Here is a 24,715-nt window from a genome sequence, read left to right on the forward strand (position 1 = left end):
AACGCGTAGCGTGTGTTAATGTTATTATAATGACAGTGCTTCAGCAATGCTCCCAGTGGGCTGGGCTGTGTTGTACACCGCACAGCTTTTCCTTTCACTGGAGTCAGCTTGGGATTCAGGTTTCACACCTGCTCGGGCTGTATGCCCGTGTATTGTTTTGCTATTTACATATATCTGGGTATATAATATAGCGGCGGCCTCGTTATGCGTGTGCATGCAGAGGCATTAAATAAATTTGCGTGTGTTTTTTACAGCTGCCTGCTGGGAGCTTCCAAAGTGGCATTTTGCAGGCCCAAAGGCTCAGGAAGGACGGAGCTGCAGCAGGTAAGGACCCAGGCCTGGGTTCCTGAAGGTGTCGATCCCTGAGGCTGTGAGACACCGACAGACCGTGCCTTTGTCTCACATTCTCACGTGCAATTATCGCAGAATGACTGAAGTTGGAAAAGACCTTTTAGACCATCTGGTGCAACTGTTCCCCTACCACCGATGTCACCCAGTAACGTGTCTCTAAGCACCTTTCCTTGAACACCCCCAGGGACGGTGAGCCACCACCTCCCTGGGCAACCCATCCCAATGCCTGACTGCTCTTCCTGAGGAGAAATGTCTCCTAATTTCCAACCTAAGCCTCCCATTTGTGTGTGTGTGCGGTGACTGTGTGCTGTGCCTTCAGCCTCAGCGCTCCGTTGGCACCCGCTCCCCGCATTTTCGCCAATTATCCCCCCAAAATCACAAATTTCGGGTGCTGCGGCACCGCGGCTCTGGGGAAGCAGGAGGAGCTGCCCTTGTGGGGCCCATTTTAGCGAGGAGGAGCTGCCCTCTCGCCCCATGGCTGCACAACAGCCCTGAGGTAATGACGGGAATTACAGGGGGCGCCCCCGCCTCATCCCCCCCCCCCCCCCCGCACCGCTGCGCCGCGGGGGCTGCCGGGAAGCGCGCGGTGTTATTGCCCCGCAGCATGCAAATGAGGCGCGGCGGGGAGCCAATGAGGAGGAGGAAGAAGACGGGGAGGGGAGGGGGGGGCTGGAATGAGGGATGAGGGGGGGGCGTTGCGCATGCGCAGTGCGGCGGGGCGGGGTTGACCTTCCCTCCTCAGGCCGCCCGGCTCCGAGCACGCGCGGGAGGGAAGATGGCGGCGGCGGGCGGCGGGGCGCGGGGGCGGCGCTGCGGGCACCGGCGGCTCTGACCGGGAGGAGGCGGAGCCCGCGTCCCCGTGTGTGTCCCCCCCCCCTCCCCCCCCCCTCGAGGGGGGTTAGACGGCGAGGAGAGGAAGGCGTGAGGGCGCCGCCCCGGCTCGTGAGGGGCGTGAGGGCGGCGGGGGCCGGCCCCGGGGGGGGGGTGGGGGGGGGTGAGGGGCCGGGCCCGGGAGAGCCGGGGCGAGGCGAGGAGAAGCCGGCGTGAGGAGAAGCGAGGAGTAAGCGGAGCCGGGCCGAGCCCAGCCGGCCGCCGGGGGAAGGAAGGAAGGCAGGAAGGCAGGCTGGCTCGCTGCGGCGGCCGCTCGCAGGGCAGGAGGCGGCTCCGCCGGTGGCTCCCCGCCGTGGTGGCCCTGGGCTGCTGGGCGCCCCGCGCCATGTTCTCGGTGCTGTCCTACGGCAGGCTGGTGGCCCGGGCGGTGCTGGGCGGCCTCTCGCAGACCGATTCCCGCGATTACAGCCTGGTGACGGCCAGCTGCGGCTTCGGCAAAGATTTCCGCAAGGGCATCCTCAAGAAAGGCATGTGCTACGGGGATGACGCCTGCTTCGTGGCCAGGCACCGCTCGGCCGATGTGCTCGGTGAGTACCGGGGGGGCACCGGGCCCGGCCGCACGCGTGGCGGCCGTGGCGCAGCCGGGTCGCGGACAAAGGGACGCAGCCCGGCCTCGCTTGCCACCTTTGTGTTACTGACTCTCACCTTTTATGAGCCGAGCCTCTTCTGCTTGGATCAGGTGCTTTGGTGTCTGCACAGTTCGTGCCAAAAAGGTGCTCCTGATCGAGCTGCCTAAATGGACGCTTGCTTCTGAATCCTGCAACGTAGGAAAGCATGAGGCTTCTGGTCACGCTCCTTTCTTCCCATTCTCTCTTTCTAGGCTCATGCTATATGGCCCCCTTTCTCAGCATGCCGTTGGCACGGGGTGGTGCTAAGGCCGGGAGCCTAGGCCCTGCCTTTCACCTGTAGCTGCCTGCCAGGCCTGGTGGCTCCCAAGGCCAGAGAAGCTCGTTCCAGTGCCTTTCACTCTCTTTGTCTCCCTAAAACCTCGACAAGCCCCATGAGGCATTTACATTTCCATGTAAAAGATCACTGAATCATGAGCTTCCTTATTCTAGCGTGTGCCGTGTCCTTGTCAAGTGAAAGGCAAAGTGACATTGAGACTGGTTTCAAATGTCAAACTTCAGTTTCGGTGTTTGTTGTGTCCTGATTGCTTGCTCTGGTTTGGCCTCATCTGTAGAATGAATCCTAACCAGTTCAAATTTTTACAAGTGGTGGATAATAGTAGATAATCAATGGAATCTGTAGTTTATGAGCGGCGTTGCCCTTGACAGTGCTTGACCTTTCTCCTGTGTAGTCAAGGTTGAATTTGGCTGACACTCTGGAAAAGCTAGCTTTTCAGTGGCAGGAGTAAATTTACCACAATTTCGACATTAAAATAAAAAAGTTTTTTTTTTTTCCTGTCACTTTAAATTAAAAAAGTGGTGGGGTTGCTCTGCAGTGCCTCCTGATGTGAGGGTGCTTGGTGAGTCTCTGGAACCCAGTGCTGTCACTGTAACCTGCTTGCCATTTAATGTAGCTGAAACATTTTTGTCAGGAAGCTGGCTGCTAGGTAACAGTATTGCTGGTTATTCTGAAGGGAGCTGATACTCTTAAGGGTGATGCTGCAGCTCTCCAGGAGGTGTGGGAAACCCCCTGATGCGTGTAGACATCCTGCATCTTTTCTCGTGCCCGTCCCAAAGGAACTTTTTCCGTTAAAATCAGCTGTTGGGCAGCCGTACTCCAGCATGTGACCGAGGTTGGCTGCCTTAGAGCTCTTACTAGGCCAGCCCTGATAAATAGCTCAGCAATTGGTATCTGCCCTTAAAAGAAATGCAGAGCATGCTTTACACATAGATGGACTCTTTGCATGGTTAAGAGAGTGGATTTAGATCCATCTCACGGTATTTAGGGTTTTTGGCCATATTTGGCAATTACCATATGTGGACCTACAACTTGTCATGTCTTCCCGCTGGAATCAGCGGAGAGTTGCATTGCTGAGTTTGTCTTTGCATTAATTTTCATGGCAACTTGGTAACAAACAGTTATAACTCCGCTAAAGGCTCAAACAGCAAAGACAGCTTCAGGCGAGGATGTCTAGTATCAAGAGGAGAGTTTAAACAGAAAAGCTGCCCTCCCCCTGTGAAGCTATTTTCACGTTCCTTGTTGCTTTTCTACTCTTAATATGTACCACTAAACCCAAACCACTGTGTATTCTGCAAGCATTAACGCTCAGGATGGTTTCTGATGCAGTCTAACTTGATGCTTTTTCTTCATCAGTAGTTCTTAAGCTCGTGGACGTAGCAGTTTTCCCCTTGTTTCTGCATTGCTGTCATCTCTTTGCTCTCCCTTTCTCACCAAATCTTCAACCAAAGGAATTTCAGCACCAGTGTTTTCCTGCCCTCGATTCCTCTTGCTCTCGTTGCAAATCTGAGGTTCCTTAAGGTTTTTTTTTTGTGTGTGTGTGTGAGCCTCATAAATCCTGTACTAACTTTATACTTGCCTAACTTTGCCCCTCAGCAAAACTACCTGGGCTGAACCTCCCCGAAGCTTTACAAGCTTCGTTTTTTTCAGCATTAGTTTAATGAAGAGGTCAAGTGGCTTTAGCGAAAGTGAATGCTGTGTGCAGTAGAGAAAAGTAAATGTCAGGCGTAGCGCTTGGAGTAGCCTGCCTTAGTAGTCATCAGTGACCACGCTGTACCAGATAATGGATTTAAAAGTCTTCTGTGCCCGTCTTTTCCAGAATCAATATATGGAAAGCATGCCTGTGTGGGATGGGTTATGGGTGTGGTGTTCCAGCGAAAGAGCTACTCCCAGCCACTTGGCATGAGCGCTTGCTTGGGCATTCATTTTCTTAGGTCAAACAAAAGTTGACTAGGGCTCAAGAGGCAGCCTGTTTATAGCAGATACAACAATGCCAAGAACTTCTTTTGTCTTCTGTATGCTGCATGGTCTGAAGGTTGAAAATGCAAGTGTCTTCTAGTCTGTCCTTAGCCTTTCATTGTAAGAAAACTAGAAGACTTACGAAGGTGCGTGTTATTTCCAACCCTCCTGTAGCTGCTAAAGGCTTGATAAGGCCTGTTAGGGGTGTGCTTGAAGCCTTGGGTCTTTGTCTCTTCGACTTCTGGCCGGTATGTACCTGCTCAATTTGCATGTTTCTTCCCATCCTGAGCTTGGGGAGGAATAAGAAACTCAAATCCCTGGTGTTTCCTTTGGGATCACTCCAAGAAAAGGAAATAGCTTTACTGTTAATCTCTGGAGCTTCGTGATTCAGGCCTGTGTTTGCTTCCTGCTGCTGCTTGCACCTTTTTGTTTGTTCACTGCTGGTCTTTCTCGTCCAGACCCTCAGAAAGCTACAGGATGGCAAGATCAAAATATTGAAATATCTTGCTGACCTGGTAGACATTTATGTACCTGTTCACATCTGGAACCATGCCTCTGTGACTTCAAAGGATATCAGCATTTTTCAAAGTTGAAAAACGAAACTCTTCAGAAACTGACACCTTTGTTTCTTTCTAATTAGCGTATGAGTAGAGTTCTTGGTGCAGAGGGAGTAAAACGTGACTTTGGAAAATGAACTTTAAAAAACATTTCACTTACTTAACAAAACAAGCTCTGACAGTTAATAAATGTTGAGCTCTTTCATGCTGATGATCTCCTTCCGTTGTTGGGATCTGTCTTTTCTTGCTTATTCCTGCCTTATCAGGCTCCCGATCTCTTTACTATTTTTTAATGGATTTTCCAAAGTGTGTGACTCATTACTGAAACGTTACAGCAACCGGCGTGCATCTCGTGACAGCATCACTTCTGCAGTGTCTGCTGGGCAGGAGTTTGGGTGTAGCCTGTGTGACTTGACGACTCTTCCAAACTATTTCTGTCCTGCAGGAGTAGGAAAAAAAACTCTTTGGCAGCAGGGTGCTGTTTGTCCACCGCGAGTTAAAATTTGGCGGCTGTTCTATCTGCTGCAAATCGTGAGTTTGTTTTTTTTGGAGGGGGGGGGAGAAGGGGGAAATAGAGGGCAGCAACTCTAAACTGAAAGGAATGGCACTGTATTTGAAAATTAAGTTTGTCCTGGGAGGTATGTAAACCTCTAGAGTGATGAAGCCCCCAGAATGTGGTTTTAGTCTCGTTGAGAAAAGTAAACTGCAAAATGTAAAAGAATTTGTAGATGAAATGTCAGTGTTGTCCGGGCAACTACAGAGGAGGAAGGGATCCTTCCTCTGGTGCCTGAAGGTCGCGTAAGACTACGTTAAGTGGTTTATTTGGTGTCGTACCTATTAAAGAGATTGCTGCTTGAACTTAGCACGCTAAAGGAGGCAAGCGGCCTGCTTGTTTCAGAGTGCTGTTTTACCTCCTCTCTTGGGAGAAGTCGAGACATTTTAGAGGGTTTAATCAGTGATTTGGAAAAAAAAAAAAAATTGTATGTGTCATAATAGTCCAAAGTGTTTTTTTAACATGAGGAAAAATATTGTCATTTGTAGAGCAACTGGAGGTTGTTGAGAAACATCCCCACTAACAGTCATACTGATTCACTTGTCAGGGCAGCTAATCCAAATGTCAGCAGAGCTGTTCTTGAGTAGCATTTACCATAACCTCTTAGAAATGCAGCAGCTCGCTTTCTGAGAATGAAATGAAAATCTGATTATTCCAACAGATTATGTACCCCAGTTTCTGGATGGGCCTCGGACACGATGTATTCTCATCGGAATTCACAGCTGAACACTTGCTTTGATTGTAAGGGCTCCTGGTACTCGTTGATAGTAGTCACTTTTCCATTCAAAAGCAGATCTCAGAGGTTGCTGCTTGAAAGAAAAAGCAGGCTCTATCAGAGATCACAGAAGGAAATAAGCAAAGCAGAACGCAGTACAGTAGGTGAGGCATTAACTGCAGCGAACATTGCAAAAATCCACGACTTTACTTTGGTTCATCTGCACCGCTGATACTGTGAGCCTGAAATTACCGGGGCTGTGAGCGCTTTGGAGCCTGGCCGATGTCTGTGCTGCGCTACCTGTCCCTTTCCAGCACTTAAATGCAAACTGCCAGGAGCATTTCAGCTCCAAAGCAGTGCTTTGGGGTTGCTCAACACCCTGAGAGGTCGAGTAGCTCTGGCTGCGGAGGGAAGTTTTTACAGAACTCTCAGATTTAAAAAAAAAAAAAAGTTTTTAACTCTGAAAATCCACTGAGCAGATCCACTGCAATGCTCAAAAGCCACTGAGCAGATTTCTCAGACTCGAATACAACAGGTGGGAGAGATGGCTGGTAAAAACCTGTTTCCTGAACAGCTGTGTACTGCAGCAGGAAAAAAAAAAAAGATGTAAGGAACTGCCTCTTTGTCTTGGAAGTAGGTGCACAATGCAGTGCTTTCAGTTTCTCCTTCAGTCTGTGCTTCAACGCTCCTCACTTGGCCTCTTGCTTTTTGTTCCTCCTAATTGCCAGGCTGTTTATTCTTCCAGTACCTCTGTAGTTAATGCAAGGGTGGTTAAGGACTGGTATGACTTTTAAAATATATAATGCGAATAACCACTTGGCTGTAACACGGTGATCCCGTACGCGCTGCCAGTGACACTGCCGGGGAGGTTAGCGCTGGGTCTGACGTGTGACTGCCTTTGGATGGGGAGCCTGTCTGGCTGCGGGACTTACCTGTCACCGATCAAACCAGAAATCTTACCGGGTTATCTCGGTTCTGATATGCTGACAAATATTAGATGCTGTATTTCAGACTTGGGCAGTGCAGCAGGTTGGGCTTTGTTACCATTTTTGTCTGTCTTCTGTATCTGGTGCGAGATCATTCCAGTTGCAGAAATAGGCCCTTTTGATGTTCTTTTATCAGTGATTCATCGCTAATTCAGGTAAGGCTCCCAAGAAACTTAAAGTTCAGCAGGATGAGTGGAACATCTTACGAAGTTAATTGTCTTTTCATGCAAAGGCAGCTCCCGATGGCACACTTGTGCCTGCCTGGTGCTTCCGTGTGCCCGTTCTTCTTAGCTGAGAGGCAATATTTTGAAATCTTCTGAGAGATTTTTGGGACAGGGTGATAACTTTTGGCTTCTGGCTGTGGGCAGCTTAGTTTGCCGGCCAGCCAGAACTTCCCCTCGTAAAGCTCTTTCTGTTAAACCGTTTGATTAATGTCATGGTTTTGTTCTGAACTGCAAGCTTGTGGCGTTTTTATTTGCTCTGAATGAGACAGAACATCTGGATCTGACAGAAAATAAAGCAAGTCAGCGTGCAGTGAAGAGCCCGTGTTGCCAGTCTCAGCACTCGCTGGCTGCTCCTGGGCTTCTGCAGCTAACCCTGCACGGGGCTGGCAGTCAAAACATTCGATTTGCATTTCAGCTGGCGTTTTATCCCGGGTGCTTTTAGCATTTCAAAAGCCTTTTTATCAAATTTCGATGCCGGTATCTTCACGTGCTCAGTTTTAGCGCTGCAGCATCAGTCAGCGTGCCTTGTCGTGAAGCTTCCTTACAACTCTCTGTCCCCACGTACGACTCCTTAGGAGGCTCAGGAGCTGGTTTTGGGGCTGACGCGTGCAGCCCGTGTTTAATCTGGCAGCACTGGTTGTGTATTTTCCAGCAGAAGGCGATGGAGTTGTAGAGTTAACTCTCACTGACTCTGGGAGGTCTCTGTAATCTAGTTAACTACTGGAGAAGCTCATTTGAAGTAATTTATTGTGAAATTTTCAATGGCTTTATTTACCGTGGTTGTTCATCTAGCCACAGGCATTTCACTATCTCATGTGGATGTTTGCGTACTTACTCTCTGCATAGGCTTAAGCAGGGAATATCCAAATGTATATTCTGTATAGGATTTTCTGACTACCGAATGGCTTAGAACAATCAAAGATTTTACACAGTTCAATTTCAGTAATTCTTCTGTCAGCCATGCAGTTTGTTTTAAATACCCGGTGATTCGTATTTCCTAAGCTGGGTAAGTTAAACGTGGATACTGGAGGGCAATACTTAATTTTTGGTGGTGAAATCTAAGATCAAAACCCGAGTAACTTCTTTTACTTGTTAGAATAATAGCTATTTCAAATTTCTCCTTTTTTGTTTTTCCTTCTATTAACACAAAGCTGCTCTAAATGAGTACAGCTTAGCATTATTTCTTCTTGGTGATGCTGCTGGTGTTCAGTACCCGTGAATTCCCCTTGGGTGGTAGAGAAAGAACGAGCTAGGATGTAGGAATTGGTCCATTTTCGTGAGTCACACTTTCTGTTTTTGCTGTTTCTGGAGCTCGAAACATCTCATGTACTTCTGCTCCGCGATTGCTGTGTGTCAAATCTTACAAAGTTTTTTTTTCAAACTGCATTTTCATTTACGTGTTTTTCGGTAGCACTTCATTTAAAAGTCACATCCTCCTTTCCCATAAAATCGATCAGTTCATATTGAGAATTTAAAGCCACTCTTTTTATTTAAGAACCGTGCCGCAGGTAGGTCCTGATGGCAGTGGCGATCCCTGGCCCGGTGCCCGAGCGGGAGGAAGCGGCTGCCCGCTCGGGCGGCGTTCGTGCACCGCACTCCGGGAGCCAGCAAGGTCACAGCTTAAATGAAAGGAACTGACCTGTCTTCTTTTAGAAGTGCAGTAAAAAAAACCAACCTGCAGGAACTCTGCGTTGGCCGACTTGGGCGAGGACAAGCAGTCGATGGCGGCGGTGAGGTGCTGGGGAGGCGGCGAGAGCTCGAGCGCTGACCTGCTCTGCTCCTGTGCTGGGGAAGGAACACGGCCACGACTGTCTCCTTGCTTCTGACACGGACGCTCTGCTCCCCTAAGAGTGGTGCGAAGCGAAGTCAGGACCTCCTGGTGGGCTGCCTAGAGGAGGGCTGTTTGGGAAGGCAGCGTCAGGATGCTCTGCCGGCTGTTGGTAGCTTCCAGAAGGCAGGCAGAGCTGCTGCGTGGCTCAGGACAGCTTAAAGTGTGCTGCCACAAGTATGGATTCAGATTTCCTGCCTGAAGTGAGAAGTGAGCAAAGAAGATTACGTGGCATGCTCTTATTTTCACTTTAAAATTGAAGTAGGTTTTGATAATTAACCTGACCGGGTGCTTTCTCTGGTGACTTGCTTTCCTGCTCTGAATACCAATGCACTGGTGTTGCTGTGAAGTATTTCCCAAGAAGACTAAAGCCGAGATGGCATACTGAGCGTTTGAGGGGACTCTGTAACATCTCATGAGCTTGTTCTGTAACCACCTGAGGAACCAAAAGCAGCGTCTGGACAGTATCTGTCAAACACTGCCCTTTTGGTTAACCCTGCGAAGCCTGTCCCTGAAGCGACACTTGCTGTAATCAGCCAGCAAAGTTACAGCAGGATTGGGCTCATTTCAAAGGGAAAAAAGCTGCTGGTGTGGTAGCTTAACGTAAAGCAAGCACTGTCACCCAAACTGATGCTCGGTTGCTATTTCAAGTTGCGGGTCAGAGAGGAAACACTTTTCTTGTTGATCTCTTACTCCAGACTTGTTTGAGCGGCGGCAGAAAGCAAAGGTTTAATCCAGGGTTAACCTGGAGCTGCGGGACCAGGGAAGGCAGGCTGGTTCGGTCGAGCATTGCGGGGAAGGCCAGGAAACTTTAGCACCGGCTTCGTTCCAGGGACTGCTCCAAAGAGGGGAGCTCAGGGACCTGCCTCCCTGCTCTGTTCTTCTAAGAAAGCGACCGGACAAAGCAGGTGTCCGAAAGGTTGTGCACTATTTTTGGGAGAAATCTGATTAATGTTGATAGGCTGTTGAGAATCTGGATGTAACCTCCTGTCAGATTAGAGTTCGTGCCAAGGGCGGCTCTAAACCTTCCGTCTCAGTTTCAGATGGTGACCAACGTGAAGGGCATTTGCAGATGAGGCAAGCTGAGTTTGACCACTTCGGTCACATTTTTGCGCCTTTGCTAATTGTGGTTTTCTTTCTGATACCTTTCTTCAGCACAATCTGAGCTCGGAGGCTGGCTCGTCGCGCCTTTATCACGAACACACTGTTTTAGCTTTACTTTCCTGCAGAAACCTGGGCTGGAAGTGGCCAGCCCCTTACATGCTGGAGATCAAAAAGATTTTTGGAAGGAATTCTGAGTAGAAATGTTTTGCTCACATAAATAATACTTATCTTAAAGCGGCGTTTTAACTTTAGCATTAAAGCTGATTGAAGAAGTTCAAATACTTTGAAGCCACATGGGCAGCAGAATATCATCTACTGTCACTGGTCACAGTAGATAAAAATGAAGACAAAGCCCCATGCGAGCCCATGATACTTGCCACAAGTGTTGGAACAGGTTAATTAAACCCTATTTTTTTCTGATGGCCACTTACCTTCATTTTTTGTTACCCACCTACTTCAGAATAAATTTAAAAGCTCTTTTCATTACTTAAAGGTCAGTGATAATTTTCCTAACTTTGTGAATGTATCATGTATTAATTGTAGCATTTCTCAATTGGGATTTTAGATGCATTTTTTTCCCCTTTTTGCTTAGAAATCCATTTCCCTTGGTTTTTGTTGGGATCAATGTCTCTTCATTCCTGCTGCCTAGCCCTTTATCATTAGCTTGCCCAGTTCTTTTTTGCTATGCCCTGAAAAGATCTCCGACTGCAGCCTGATAGGTGTTAGTGCCACCACCAACACATTCCCCCCGAGACACCAGGGGTCAAAGTTTCTCTGGAAACTTTGCAGTTGGCTGAAAAACTGCTAAACCGTGCTTGAGGAAGCTGCAGTGGGGGCACTGCTGTTGTTCTAACCAGGCGGTGTGTGCCTGGACAGAGCTCAGAGTGCTGAGGGTCTGATGTGCAGCAGCTACTGTGTTGCTCCCAGCCCGGTTCAGGAGTTTCATCTGTTGTAATATTTGTCTGACAGATGCCCAAACTGATTTTCCTCTGCGTATGAGACAGCAAAAGCGCTTTGCTTGCTCTTATTTCCACTGGTGATGGCATCAAACCACTATGAACGTGAGCACGGTGATCGATCCGACTGTTCATCCTAACCGAGTTGTGTGCATCTTCAATACTTGCCTCCGTGGCTGCTCAGAATCTCCCTAAACTTTGGCAGAATTGGCCGAGTTTTGTGATGTCTGCGCCGTTTTGAATGACAACGGAAATCGGTGGGACCACGATCAGTTTTCATTCTCTTCCTTGGCTGAAGTTTCAAGCTACAAACTGTCCTTGCAGACACAGGTCCTAGCACTGTGTTGGTTTGTCTGTTGTTGCTTTTATTTATTTATTTGTTTGTTTATTTTAATGGAGATTTAGTTTCTGCAGAAATGGATATTACTAAGTAGGAAAACATCCCTCCTGTGGGCAGGTAGCTTGAGGAGAAACTTTGGGGCGTTGAATAGTGGGGAAGATCTTTATCGTTTCAATCCTATTAAAAAATCTTAATGCCATTCGCATTTAGAGCTAATCATTGCTCTTTTCTTCCCTTTTAATGGGCTAACCAAAGGTTAATATGTTTGAATTCCTTCCAAAATTCCACATCAGTTTTTGAACTCTAGTGAAGTCAGCCGTCTCCTTGTGAAGTTCTCATTGTTTGACTTGCACCTTCTTTTCAGCAATTCTGATGGTGTATAGAGTTTTGTCTAGTAGCTGATATCAGAAATTATCTTTAAAATGCTCAGTAATTTATTTCCCTTAATCACAATTTTTTTCAGGCAGGTGCCGTGTTCTGCCTTTTAGATGTTGGATGTCATAAGTGGTGTCAAAAATTAAAAACCTTGTTCTGGAAACAATTTCTGTTCACATAACTCCTGTTTTCTGGTTTCTGTTTTGTTTTTCTAGGGGTAGCAGATGGTGTCGGTGGCTGGAGAGACTACGGGGTTGACCCTTCTCAATTCTCAGGGACTCTAATGCGAACATGTGAACGTTTAGTGAAAGAAGGACGGTTTGTACCAAGTAATCCTGTCGGGATTCTCACTGCAGGTTATTGTGAGCTGCTGCAGAACAAAGTACCTTTGCTTGGTAAGAGAGCAGAAACACGTGAATTGGATGTGTTGTGTGTTAGTTCAACATGTACTTAAATATCTACAAATATATCTGCATATAAATACGTGTATATAAAATATAGAATATTAAAGTCTTTGTGTGTGAAGGGTGGCAATTCAGCAATGCTTGCAGAGTTTGAAAAATGAGTTTGGCAGTAGAGCATGCTATGGCACGCACTCCTTGTATAAATAGCTCTTCTCCATTGAAACCTCGCAAGGGTTGTTTGTGGCTTTTTGTTTAAGCTGTGCAAGTAAAAATGTTTTCTGATGATGGCTGGATGCAGTTCTACTCGCTCCTTGCCCTACTGCTCCCGTTGCCTTTTATGTCCAACGAACTTTAAGCCTAAGAGCTTGACTTAAATAATTTATATCGTATCATCACTGATACCCTGGATTTCTTATAATTCTCTGCAGGGGAATCATTACAGATTTTTTCTGAAAGCAAACAAAAGTAGATGCTTAGCGTGTTCTGTGTCAAACTTGATTTTAGGCAATGCTTCCAGCTGCCTCGGAGTGGTGAATAGATAAGGAGGCAGAGCGTGGCCTCAGCTGACAACCTTGAAAACGGAACACGTTTCTAAAGGGCGGGTGACCTCTTACGCACCAAGAAAGTGTTACCCTGTGTGATATGCATGCTTCTCACCTGACCTTAAACTTCTCCGCCAGAAGAGCGCTCTGCGTGAGCTATATTTAGCTCCTCTGCTGAGCTCAGGAACAGATGTTCTTGCATTATATGCCCAAAGAATAGGTTCAAATCTCAGAAGTGACCTTACGTGTCACCAAAATAGCGATGGTCGTTAATTCCATCAGGATTTTGCGTGTTTGTTGGTGCTCTTTTGTGCAAGGCAGACGCAGCTGGAAGCGACCCCCAAAGCGGGCCGCTGGTGAGAGCTCTCAGCGCTCCCTGCAGACAGAGGCAGCCCCGCGTGGCTTGACCTTTCGAGGTCTGAAATGCGGCGTATGCTGAGTCACAAGATCTGCATTCCACACGTGGCCTCCTAGTTACACTGTGCTAATACAGTTAAAATGTGAAACTAATGATCCTCAGTGCTTCTCCTGGAAGAAAGTACCGCTACCAAGTGCGGTATTTTTAGAGGTAGGGGGAAAAAAAAACCTCTCTGGAGCTACCACAGCAACGAGCGGTTAGAATTTATTTGTAATAAAGTGGAGGGAGAGGACTTCATTAGGGAGGATTCATTAGGCATGAACTTTTCCTTCCTGTTGTGCTTTGTCTTCATGTTTAGTTCATCAGAATTGAATCTAGCAAATTATTTTTAAAATAAGACTGAAGTGGGAGGAAATTGTGCCATTTATTTAAAAGCTATTATCATCGCAGAGCAATCTTGGATGGTGTCATATATAAAATATGAATCTTTCCTTAAATACTGCTTTGACTTACCATTCACCAAGAGTGGAGAAGGTCCTGTATATTCACTAGAGAAGAAATTAAGTGCAGGGTTTTGCGGGGAACTCCCTGGACTGGAGGTGAAACATCCAGAACAGGTGATGCCTAGGGCCAGCTGGACTCGTCTTGTAGGCAAGCCTGATCATACGTTTAGCTCATCATAAGTCTGTGGTCTGTCCGAGACACAGATGTGCTTGGAAACTTCTGCTGGAAGAGCATTAGGATAGAAGATGAACCAGAAAACTGTTAGCAGGTGGCATGGGGATTTCTGATGGAGGCAGTCTGAAGTCAGGAAGAAATGCTGTAGCTGTATTTCAAACTCTTCAGGAATTAAAGTTCTGGTGCTAGTGCTCCTGTTGGCAGAAATTAAGCAAGCGCTGTTTTCTGCGAAGGACTTAGTCAGTGTTTGGGTATCTCTGCTGTGCAGTTATTTCTGTGGTTTGCCACCAAAGTTGGCGGCTACCTCCCCGTGAAGGAATTGAGAATGCTGTGGTGCCTGCAGGCGTGGCTGGGGTGACACAGGGTACGGTTGACAAGTAGACACATTTCCATTCTTCCTTTAATCTGGAACAGGATTTGTCTCCAAAACATGTTTTCTTTAGACTTGTGGAGTTAGTGTCCTGGACGCTTGACGGGATTATTATTTTTTCAAACAAAGAAGGTAGCTCTGCAGAGCCAGACTGTAGTGAGAAGTGTGTTCATGTTCTGACAAGAGTAATGGAATGCTATCTGAAACTGCTTGCAACCAAGTATTTAATTGGAGTGCTTTATTTACAGCGGGGGAGTGAAGATGTGCGGAGAACACCTAGCATTGTGTGGATGCTACTGGAATTCTGTTCTCTTAATGCTTGCAGAATTTCAGTATTATAAGTGATTTCTATAAATCCAGTCTTATAGCAGAATGTGCTGACATATGTTGGGAGGGAAAAGTGTAAATGAAGTGGAACAAAACAGGTATTTGTCAGCATGACGTGTTTACCAAAATCAAAGCCAGAAAAGGAAGTTCTATAGAAGATCATAGCTTGTTGCAAAGATTTGTAGCATTTTGTTGTTTTTAGGGTATATATTTTTTTGCATTAATGATAATAATTTCCATTTATCCTGATCTCTAAGCTTTGATAAATATCTGAATAGTTGGACTATGACTGAAGTCAGTGAAAGAATACGGGCTGTGTGTAAGGCTCGCTCCAGTTACCATATTCTGTTTGCTTTCAGGAAGCAGTACAGCTTGTATAGTAGTTCTGGACAGAACAAGTCATCGTTTACATACAGCCAACTTGGGAGATTCTGGATTTTTGGTAGTCAGAGGAGGAGAAGTAGTACATCGTTCTGATGAACAGCAGCATTACTTCAACACTCCGTTCCAACTGTCAATAGCTCCACCAGAAGCGGAAGGAGTTGTCTTAAGTGACAGGTAAGAAGGGAGAAGACCTTACATTTTTAATCTGTGGATGTGATCAGCTCCCAAAAGGCTGTGTTTATACTGCCTCAGAGCTCCTTGTGTAATGCAGCATAGCATGTGGGATTTAAATGTGCCCAAGCAAAGGTTCTTGCACCTGCCCTCCTGTCTTTAAGGTACCGTAATCACTTCTTACTGTGTACTTAATAAATTTTTTAAGCTGTTGCAACAGTCAAAATGTATTGGGTTTGTGCTTATTCATTTGATGTAGCGTGTTCCTGCAGTTTGTGGCGTGCACTAGGCATGTTCAGATCCATGGAACGACGCTGCACAATAGAGCTGCTACAACGAAGGCTGCAGCCGGTGGTTGCGCCGACCGTCCTGCACGAGTGGCTTGTCTTATCAGCGGCTTTCCTTCACAGTCCCTGTCTGTGCTCTCTTGAGGCTGGTTTGGAGTACGCTAATTTAGATATCTTGGCAGCGAGGTAGCAAGTGCTTGAAGAATAGAGCAGAGGGACATGTGACTGTAACTCGTGTTTCCAAGCCGCTGTGTTTCCAGCAGCATATTGTATTTGACCAAAACGAGCAAAACTCTTGTTTGGCGGAACACCAAGCTGGGAAATGAGAGTAATAGGAAAGGACAATCTGTTCACAGAAATGAGTTGTTTCAAAGACAGGCTTGTACTTGTGTCTTCCCCTAAGAATGTCAGGCTGATAAAATCCTGTGACTGTGTGAAGTCTAACCAGTAAAATAAAATAACAGTGAAGAAAAAAAAAATCAGCTTTCAAATACCTATTAAAATACAGCTCTCAAGTCAATGGTTATACAGTCATTAAGGTGATATCCCTCTTCTAAATACAGAAAGATGATAAAAGGATCTTAAAAGAGAGGCCACAGTAAACAAAAAAGCAACTTACATTTTTGATTTTTAAATCTCAAGGCTTATGCCTTAAGGGTTGTAAGTTCTAATGCCAAAATAGCTCTTTTTGAAAATGTTGCTTGAAAGCTGTTGAAACACCTGATCATTCTTGCATGTGGTTTTGTTACTTCATCCTAAGGCTGCAGGGAGGAAACCAGTGTAAAACCCTGAAATGAGAACCCTTAAATAATCTAGCCTCTTTATTAGGCTAAAATTAAATGATAGTTTGGAGTTCCAGAACTATTAAAATCTTAATAGTTCTGAAATTCTGTGTCTTGTTCAAAAAATAGCACAAGGGTAGTTGATAACATGATAACGTCCAGTGGAAGTCAGGAAAGCAAAGTAATCTGAGTCATCCCACATTAAGGAAAGTGCAAGATAAATGAGCTCCCACACTTCAGTTCTGAATCATGATTATAGCTTTCTGGCTAGTTTCTGCGCTGTTCTTGACATTAATTAGTACTTGTGCTTGTTGTCTAAATGCTTCTCCAGTGTTTTTTTTAATTCGTTGTCCCAGTTAAATGCTTAAATTCGGCTACATATGGGGATAGGCAGGCAATCTCAACTCTAACCTTCTTGAAGGTGCACAGCAAAAGGACTGCTTTCCTCAGCTGATTTCTGGCATAGCCAAATGGTGCGGCATGCAGTCATTTCTGCCTTTTAAAGATCTGTGAAGAATCCTTAAAAACGAAGGTTTTGTAGTTACATTGCTTCTGAGAATTGGACTCTGCAGCAGCATTCATGGCCAGTACGGATATTTTCTGCTGTAATGTATTAAACGTAAGTAGACCAAGCAGCTGTGGTCTCCTGGTAGCGATTTCCAGACGTGCTTCATGTTCCGCTGCAATAGAAAGTGATTCAGAATCCTTAAGTGGCTTGGCCGTTCTGTTAGGAATTGTCCTTTCAAGTCCAGCCCTCGTACATGTTTAAGATGGGCGAGAAGGAAGCCCTCAACTGCCATTCCACTTAATGGTTTCCATGGAGATACACTTGTGAAGCGGCTTAGTTTGCAGGATTGTTCATCTGGGAATTGTAAATGCAAATCCTTTGTGTAATAGCTGGAACATTACCTGTTTGCAATCACAGATCTTTTGTTGTAGCTTTCTTGACAAGCTATCCTGGTGCAAAAGCTCCACAGTTGGTGATTATTTCTTTCCTTTCTAGCAAAACATGTAACAATAGCGAATTACAGAAGCTGTTAATGCGCTGGGCTGACATTGCTTGGTGCCTTAGTGAAAGCTGGAGGCCATTTCGTTGACATACCTGTCATTTTCACAGCCCTGATGCTGCTGATAGTACTTCCTTTGATGTCCAACTCGGAGACATTATTTTGACTGCGACAGACGGACTGTTTGACAACATGCCTGACTACATGATCCTGCAGGAATTAAAAAAGCTGAAAGTAAGTGCGCGTGCATATTCTGAACCTCAGATCTTTTGCCCTCGTCATCCCTCGCTGTTACTACCAGTTCTTTCTGAGCGCATAGCTTTGTGTTACGCGTGAAAGACCCACCACAAAGTGCTGCCATTTGGAGGCTCACCAGCTAACACCACGTGTGAGCAGGGATGTTGGCCCCGAAGTGCTGTCTCTTGAACCCGCACCCGGGCTGAATGTAGAAGCAGCAACGTTGGCAGAAGTTTCCAGAGTAGCAGCCAGGAACATGGCACTGATGAGCGTGATGCGAGGGAGACACTGGGGGGACAGGGAGAGGTGTTCAGCAGCGGGCACTGCCCTTGGCCAACTGCTCCCACGCCGCATTTTATCTGCGCTTGCAGGTTGTAGATTACATACGTGAAAATACAGCGTTCTCTCTTTCGGGCCGTTCAGTGGGTGGGGTGAGGCATGTACTTAAATAATTTGGAGGTTTTCTGAGGACTTACAAAACAGCAATTCTAAAGTAATCCGAGCTGTCCGAAGTGTGGGTTGTGTGTGTGTGTGTGCGTGGAACATTTTGAACGTTCTGATAACAAAAATTCGCAGCGACTTTTCCAGATTAGTCACCACAAATACTTGTTTTGAATAGTAAAAATACATTAAACTATTTTAGTTGGGATGAGAGCATTTAGCTCAAGGCTATTTACTTACAGAAAGGAAAGCGTACTTAGGAGGTATCAATATGTATAACCTCCCCGGGGAAACTATTTTGATGTTATGAAATGCAAATAAGTCTGTGTAGAATTACAGTGTGGTTTTAAAAATACTTTGCCTGCTCTTATCCTGCAGGTACGTAACCGAGAGGTGGGGTCAGACAGGGAGTGGGTCTTTGCAGACAAAATGTCTGCGGCCTCTGTCTGCGTTCGAGGTAGACTCCTGTGTTTCCCCCTCTCTGCAGCCCCTTACTGCTTTCTGTCTTGGTGCGATGCTCGGGTCTGACATTGAAAAGCGTGTCGCTGTGCTGTGGAGCGGAGCGTGGGATCGTGCCACAGCACAAGCTGTCGCAGGCTTTAACCTGGTTAGCGAAGGTAACAGCAGTGCCGAGGATGTGTCAGCGTGCTGCCGTGGTTTGAAGGGACCGGTGCGCTTGTCTGTGACCTGCGGGGCTGTTATTTAGGCTGTAGCTGCAGCACACTTCTGCTTGCAGCACGCCCACCTTCCCTTCCCTGCGCAGACAGCCGGGTGGCCTCGTAGACACTAGAGATTAAATTCTCTTCTGGAAAAAAAAATTGAGCTCCACCTATTGGTGTGTTCGGGAAAGGCACCGAAGTTCCCTGTGGGGTAGGAGGTTCAGCCAAAAGTTAATCGTGTAAGAGCCTGCTAAGTCCCCGGGCTGCAGGGAAGATTTTCTGAAATGACAATGGCGTGTCATGTTGGCTTGAATAAGAAAAATACTGGAGTAAAGCAAGAGATACTGGGGAAAAAAAAAAGGCGTGAAATGCCATCTGTAAAAAGTTCTGTCTCTCGTTAAATTATTTCTCATCTGTCTTTCAAAGTGCTCCTTCTCCCCCAGGCATGCTCTTGTTGATTTGGGCAGGAGACTCAGAACTAAGACTTTCCAGTCAAGGTGTAAAACGTACTTAATTCAGCTGAGCCTACTTTGTGAGGGGAAAAAACAGCTCGTTCAGGGTGAACTGTTAGCATTAGCTATCAAATCTGGTTCCCAAAGGTGAGGCTGTTTAGTCTATTTTAAATATTAGTCTTCTGAATTCTTAATGCTACGAATAATCCAAAAAAGTCTTACAGCTGCTGCTGTAGGCTTCAGTTGTGAAGATTTGCAGTTTTAACCCAAGTTTATTAACCCTAAGACACGGTTAGGCTTCCCTTTGGGACAGAAGGTGATAACCAGAGCCCTAATCTGCGAGAGAGGGCAGTCAGGGATCTGCAAAACCAACATGCATCAGCGAAACAACTAGCGATAGATTTCCTTATAAGAATAAACTTTGTTCCTCATTAATTTAGAACTCCAACTACGAGAGCATACAGCAGACTGCGAGAAGCATTGCTGAGCAAGCTCACGAGCTGGCATATGATCCCACTTACATGTCACCGTTTGCACAGTTCGCATGTGACAATGGATTGAATGTGAGAGGTAAGATATTTTTTTCCCTCCTCCTCCCACTCTTGCTATCTTGAAGAAGTCTTAAGCAAAGTTCTGTTCCCAAATCAGATAAGAGAAGAGCGTTCAGAAATGCGGTTGGCAGCAGAGCGCCAATCTAGCGCTCCTGGCTTGGCAAGGACCCCAGCTCCTGACGCAGGTCATCCCAGGCCCCAGCTAATCAGAAGCCTCCTGTGGGGAAGTAGCTGGAACGCGGAGAACTCTGCGCGCTGAGTTTTATTTTTTACGGTTTAATCTAATACGTACGCTCTTGGCCCGAGAACACAGCCTGATACAAATTCTCCCGGCTTCCAGAACTGCACTTGACCTGTTCTTAGGATTCGTGTGTGGGTGTGGGGTTTTTTGTTGTTAGTGTTTTCTTTAAAGTTTCCTATTCCTGATGCATTTTAGTCGAGATTCTGCCCACTGTTTGTTGGATTTTTGTTGTTCTTTCTGACCCTTGTACCATTAATGTGTCAGTCCTGATCTCTGTTGGTTCTATTTCCTGTGCTCTAGAAAGATACGAGCAGCTGGCAGAGTTCAGAGTCCTGTCAACCTTTTTTTTAATTTTTATTTTTAAATAAGATGTTCCTATTTTTGTATCAAGAGGGTAGGATTTCCTGCAACACCCTGAACATCTTTCATAAAGGTAGATAGTGGTTTTAAAGCTCAGGTTCCGTGTTGCTACAAAGCCCAGTCATTCAGTGATGAATCCTCTGAATCCAGAGGCCTCGTTTGACCTTCTGGGTACCAAAATACCCCTGTGAGCTATTTCTGTAGAATTTGACTGCTGTGGCTACTGAGTTTTGAGAAGTGATTATCAAAAGGGTTAAGTAGCTTTTAGAAGGATGTAGAATCATTAAGGTTGGAGAAGACCTCCGAGATTAGGCTGGAGAGAGATGCTAGAGGTGTTTGATTTTTACAGTCAGTTCCTGAGATGATGCTTCCTGACTGCAGCTTGCCTGTAACAGAACAAAGACTTTCTTTTTGTAGATTTTTTCCTCACATATGATCAAAAAAAGAGGCTTTCTGCTCTACTGGCTACCAACGATGTTCAGGGTTCTGTGTAACTTCTACTAGTTTATGATCTCACTGTTGCTTAAAAGGAGAGGGCTTTTTTTACTGAACGCTATTGCCACCCTTAGTTGCACAGCTGAGAGGAAGCAGAGTTCTCGTGTCTGCACAATATGTTTTTTGCATATTTAAACCAGTTTAAAAAGACCTTTCTATGGGGGAACATGACAGGCTCTAGGAGGACAACCCCGTGTGGTTTGACGTAATAGTTTTTATTCTTTCCGTGTTGCAGGGGGAAAACCAGACGACATCACCGTCCTTCTTTCTATTGTAGCCGAGTACACAGACTGATCAGCCGAGTGCCAGCTTCTGATGTTTTCATTATCCCCGAGCTCCTCGCTTCACACGTACGGTTTCCTGCTGGCAGGATTGCTTTCTTCCTTTGCAGCTGATCTCAGCAGCCAGTTTTCGAGCTCGTTGCCTGTCTTGAGACACAACTGAAATCCTTGTTAAGAACCACTCGTAGTACACTGGTCTTTGTCTGCCAGCAAGAAATGAAGAAGTTCAAGGCTTGAAGCATGTCTTTCAGAGCTTAGTAATTGTCCGTAAAAGGGGGAGGATCGATCCCATATTGTTACTGCATTTGAAATGTGACTTACTTTCAGATGAGTAGAATTGGTTTATCATCTTTCAAATTAGATTCAATAGATAAAAACCTCTACAGGAGGGCATATTATTCTATCTACTAGAAACATTCACTGTTCATTAAAGGGTATGTTACAGAACACAGTTTCATAAGCATAGTCTTGTTACAGTGATAGCTGAGGTTTCGTGTTTCTAAGTTCTGGTTTTCAGGAGATTTATAACTGCTGTAAACTTCTTGCTCTTGCCATACATGGTGTCAGCCTAGGAGCCTTTTCTAGTACAAAATTTCAAAAACATACTTAGGTCAAGTTATATGGATGCAAATGTGTTGTGATTTCAGGTGCTTAACTGTGATCTTAAAAGTTCTGCAGATCATTCGTCCATAATGGGCCTGATATCTGGATGTTTTGGCTGTGGATAACTTTATTTTTTTTAAAGAAAAATTATAACTCTTGTCTCAAGAAGCCAAGATGGTCAAAGTTGAGATCCTTCGAGCATTTTAACCCATCTCACCAGCACAGGATGACATGGCGTAAATGCTACAATGGGAGGCTGCGCAAAGAACAGATCAGCCTCAACTCTGAACATCTTCACTTTTGGTGGATAACTTTGTTGTTAACTAAACGTGATTTGTGTTAATATTGCCACTCTTGCTTGTGTAGAACAGCACATGCTGGACCAGTCTAAGCCCAGCTGACCCTTGTATTTCTGGCTCTCAACCACGCGCCTCTTTGCTTATGCTGTGGCAGCAGCAGTAAGTACGTAAATGGAAACTTAATGAATAATCAGCAAAACTTACATTTCAGTAACTAAAGTTTAGGGTTTTCAGAATGAACCTTAATGATGTTTACAGTTATCTAACAGCCACTTTGCAATATGACATTTCCTTTTGAATTACAGTAGCTCACAATTGTTCCCCCTGTTCCAGCAAGCTTTCCTTTCTTTTCCGAGGTTCATACAGATAGCTGATAGCTGTAAAGATATATATATTTTTGGTCAGTTTTTCATTAACTTTTTTGCTGGTAGAAGAGTATGTAGAAATAAATTAAAGCCATGTTTTTATATATATAAAAAGTCGGGTAATGTTGATGTTTAGGTGAGTGCAGTTAAACTTGGTCAGTAAGTAATCTTACCTGCTCTCAAAAGGAGATTTTTACTACCTGGTTTATTGTATTAAAACTGTTTAAGTTTGAGGTTACCTCAACTTGTTTAAAGAATTTTTGTGGACTTGTACTGTATATTTGCGTAACTATGTCAAGCTTTTATTTAAGATCATTTAACATGTACCATGTACATGTCATTTTACTATATTTCAATGCATCGTGCTTGTAACAGGCATTTCATTTATAATAAGAATAAGTGATTAATTTGGAAGCTCTTCGGTAATTTATCTGCTATTCCTAAATTGGCGTAATGTTAGCTCTCTATTTTAAATCACCTTGTAATTACTTGTCAAAATGCCTTAACTACCCTAACTTGACCAAAATACTATTTTGGTGAGGGTACGGGGAGGATTCTATTAATGAAGAAAAATTACTTAGTTTCGCGATACACGGAGCAGTGAGTGGTGAATAACTTTGCACAAATTGTCAGTCCTTGTTTTCTAAAACTGAACAAGCTGTACCTAGCTGTCTCGTTAGAAGGAATGTATTCATGCTGCAGTATAGGGCTTTCTTTCTAGCATTTGGGAGGGGTGCTGCTCTCTCAAATCTGGGTATCTTCACATTGTATTCTCCAGTATTTACTCTCGTGTTTCTTTATTAGAGCTGATTTGATCAATTATTCTTTCCCTTGAACTCACCTTAAAACAATGCCCTTGTAGACCTGACCGTTTTGCACTCTGACCCCTTGCTCTCAGTACGCTCGCGCCCAGCCTTCGTTATTTTTTTTCCCCCACTTTCTAGAAGTACAAATTGAGAAATGTTTGTGGATCAGATAAATGAGTATGGCAAAGGTGCTTACCCCCGAGTGAGATGTTGCATGCGCTGTACTCTGCCTCTGCTGGTCCGGGGTCTGGAACCCTGGATCGGGGAGATTCTGCCACCTTCTCAGAAGCTAAACTGTGCCGCCTGGTGGGTTTGAGTCTACGCCTTGCTGTCTGTGTTAAAGCAGTTCTTAGCTAAGCAGTATCTATAAAGCCATTTGCCTCATATCACGTCATGATTTTTTTTAATAAAGAACAAATTTGGATTTTAATTTACAAATCATGAGTTTATCCCTCACTGGACACACCAAAGACCAGTAAAGCTTATAGCTTTTCCATCTGTTTATAAAGCAATACTGTATTATAAAGAATCGATATTTTTATCACATGCTTGTTTTTGTTTTTGTTCTTAAGATGTGCACTCTAAACATATCAAACCTAATTTCTTCCTATGAACTTAAGCTGTCTGCGCACAACAAATTTTTGGAAGAGGGAACGACAGGGCCCATACTATCAAAATAACTTTAAATGATGCATGAAGCAGTAACACTTCCTAGGAATTAGTTTATTGTGACTATTCATGAGAGGAACGTACAAGAAAGGTGTTCTGCGTAATGGAAACACGCTTGAAGGGAGAGCAGGCTGATTGCAGCTGCTGCCGAAGGTTTTTGTTAGCTGTCAGGAGGTGGTTGGTAGGGAGCAGTAATCTGAAGGAAAAGGAAGAGATTTTTAGATACCAGTAACCTATGGTACCACGACAGGTAATAGTGCTCGCGGGAGTTGGGATTTCTGCAGCAGTGTTACTGGGTATTTGGGTGAAAAAGGGCTAAGATGTGGTGAATTGGAAAACTCTGTGGTTCTGTGCTACTTTTACGGCTATCTTTGGGAGACCTACAGCATACAGTTTCCCTCTAAATTTGCTTTCTTTGCGTTTCTAAAGAAGGTACGGCAGATAAATAGAAGGGAAGAAAAAGATTTTGGGACCAGACAGTTATGACTGAGTAAGGGAGAGGGGCGAGGTGTGAAGGTCTAGCAAAGCTGTAAAGTATTTTGTGATGGAATCGCCATCTCTTGTAATGGACATCCTCTCTCCAGAGAGGAATCGGACTTCGTGTGTGTGTGTAGAAACCGACTGTATGAAGTAGTTCTTGCAAAGATAGCTGAAATAATGAAGCAAATCTGAGTCTGTATCTAATGAGGATGCTTTTTTGTTGTTGTTAAAATGAGACTATCATCTATGCTTACATAAGAGGCAATTATGTGAATTTCATGTCTGAGGTATAACTTATGCAGGAATAGTTCTGTAAATACATTTAAATGAATTGTAAAGATATTTAATAAATATAGTATTTATACTAAAATGTGTTTTTTAAAGTAAAGTTGACTGCAAAAATTCTGTTCGTTGCTGCAGCGACGTTGCTGGTAGCACAGAGCTGCCCAGCCACCACTTCTTAAGGTGTTTGGCTCTCGTTCAGAGCTCTGCGGTGTCCTCAAATCTGTCTGTAAGTGATGCATGCCCCACTACACAGAACTCCTCTGTAAGGCTTTGGCAAGCAGAATAACTGTCTTTTAAATCAACCAAAGATTGGAAATGTCAGTATTTTGAGTGCAACTTTGGAAATACTACACGGTAATTTTCTCTGCAAGGTTGTTTAGCAGTGAGCAAATGTGTGCCCTGCTGTTGTACAGATCTCCAGCTCTGTTCAGTATAAATC

The 24,715-nt window shown here is 45.0% G+C and overlaps 1 protein-coding gene across 1 annotated transcript; it reads left to right on the top strand.

Moving 5' to 3' along the window:
* Nucleotides 1–1,113: 1,113 nt before the first annotated feature.
* On the top strand, nt 1,114–24,379 carry PPTC7 (protein phosphatase targeting COQ7). Its single transcript, XM_013173267.3, has 6 exons — nt 1,114–1,769; nt 11,958–12,137; nt 14,781–14,979; nt 17,163–17,286; nt 19,282–19,411; nt 20,724–24,379. The coding sequence occupies exons 1-6, from the start codon at nt 1,568–1,570 to the stop codon at nt 20,780–20,782; spliced, it is 894 nt and encodes a 297-aa protein (XP_013028721.2). The 5' UTR covers nt 1,114–1,567; the 3' UTR covers nt 20,783–24,379.
* Nucleotides 24,380–24,715: the final 336 nt, after the last annotated feature.

Source organism: Anser cygnoides, chromosome 17, assembly GCF_040182565.1.
Source record: "Anser cygnoides isolate HZ-2024a breed goose chromosome 17, Taihu_goose_T2T_genome, whole genome shotgun sequence".
Lineage (NCBI taxonomy): Eukaryota > Metazoa > Chordata > Aves > Anseriformes > Anatidae > Anser > Anser cygnoides.

Coding starts and splice junctions, on each gene's coding strand:
- PPTC7 (XM_013173267.3), top strand. CDS start 1,568: ATGTTCTCGGTGCTGTCCTACGGCAGGCTGGTGGCCCGGGCGGTGCTG. Junction 1,770..11,957: donor CCGCTCGGCCGATGTGCTCG/GTGAGTACCGGG, acceptor TTGTTTTTCTAG/GGGTAGCAGATGGTGTCGGT. Junction 19,412..20,723: donor CAATGGATTGAATGTGAGAG/GTAAGATATTTT, acceptor TCCGTGTTGCAG/GGGGAAAACCAGACGACATC.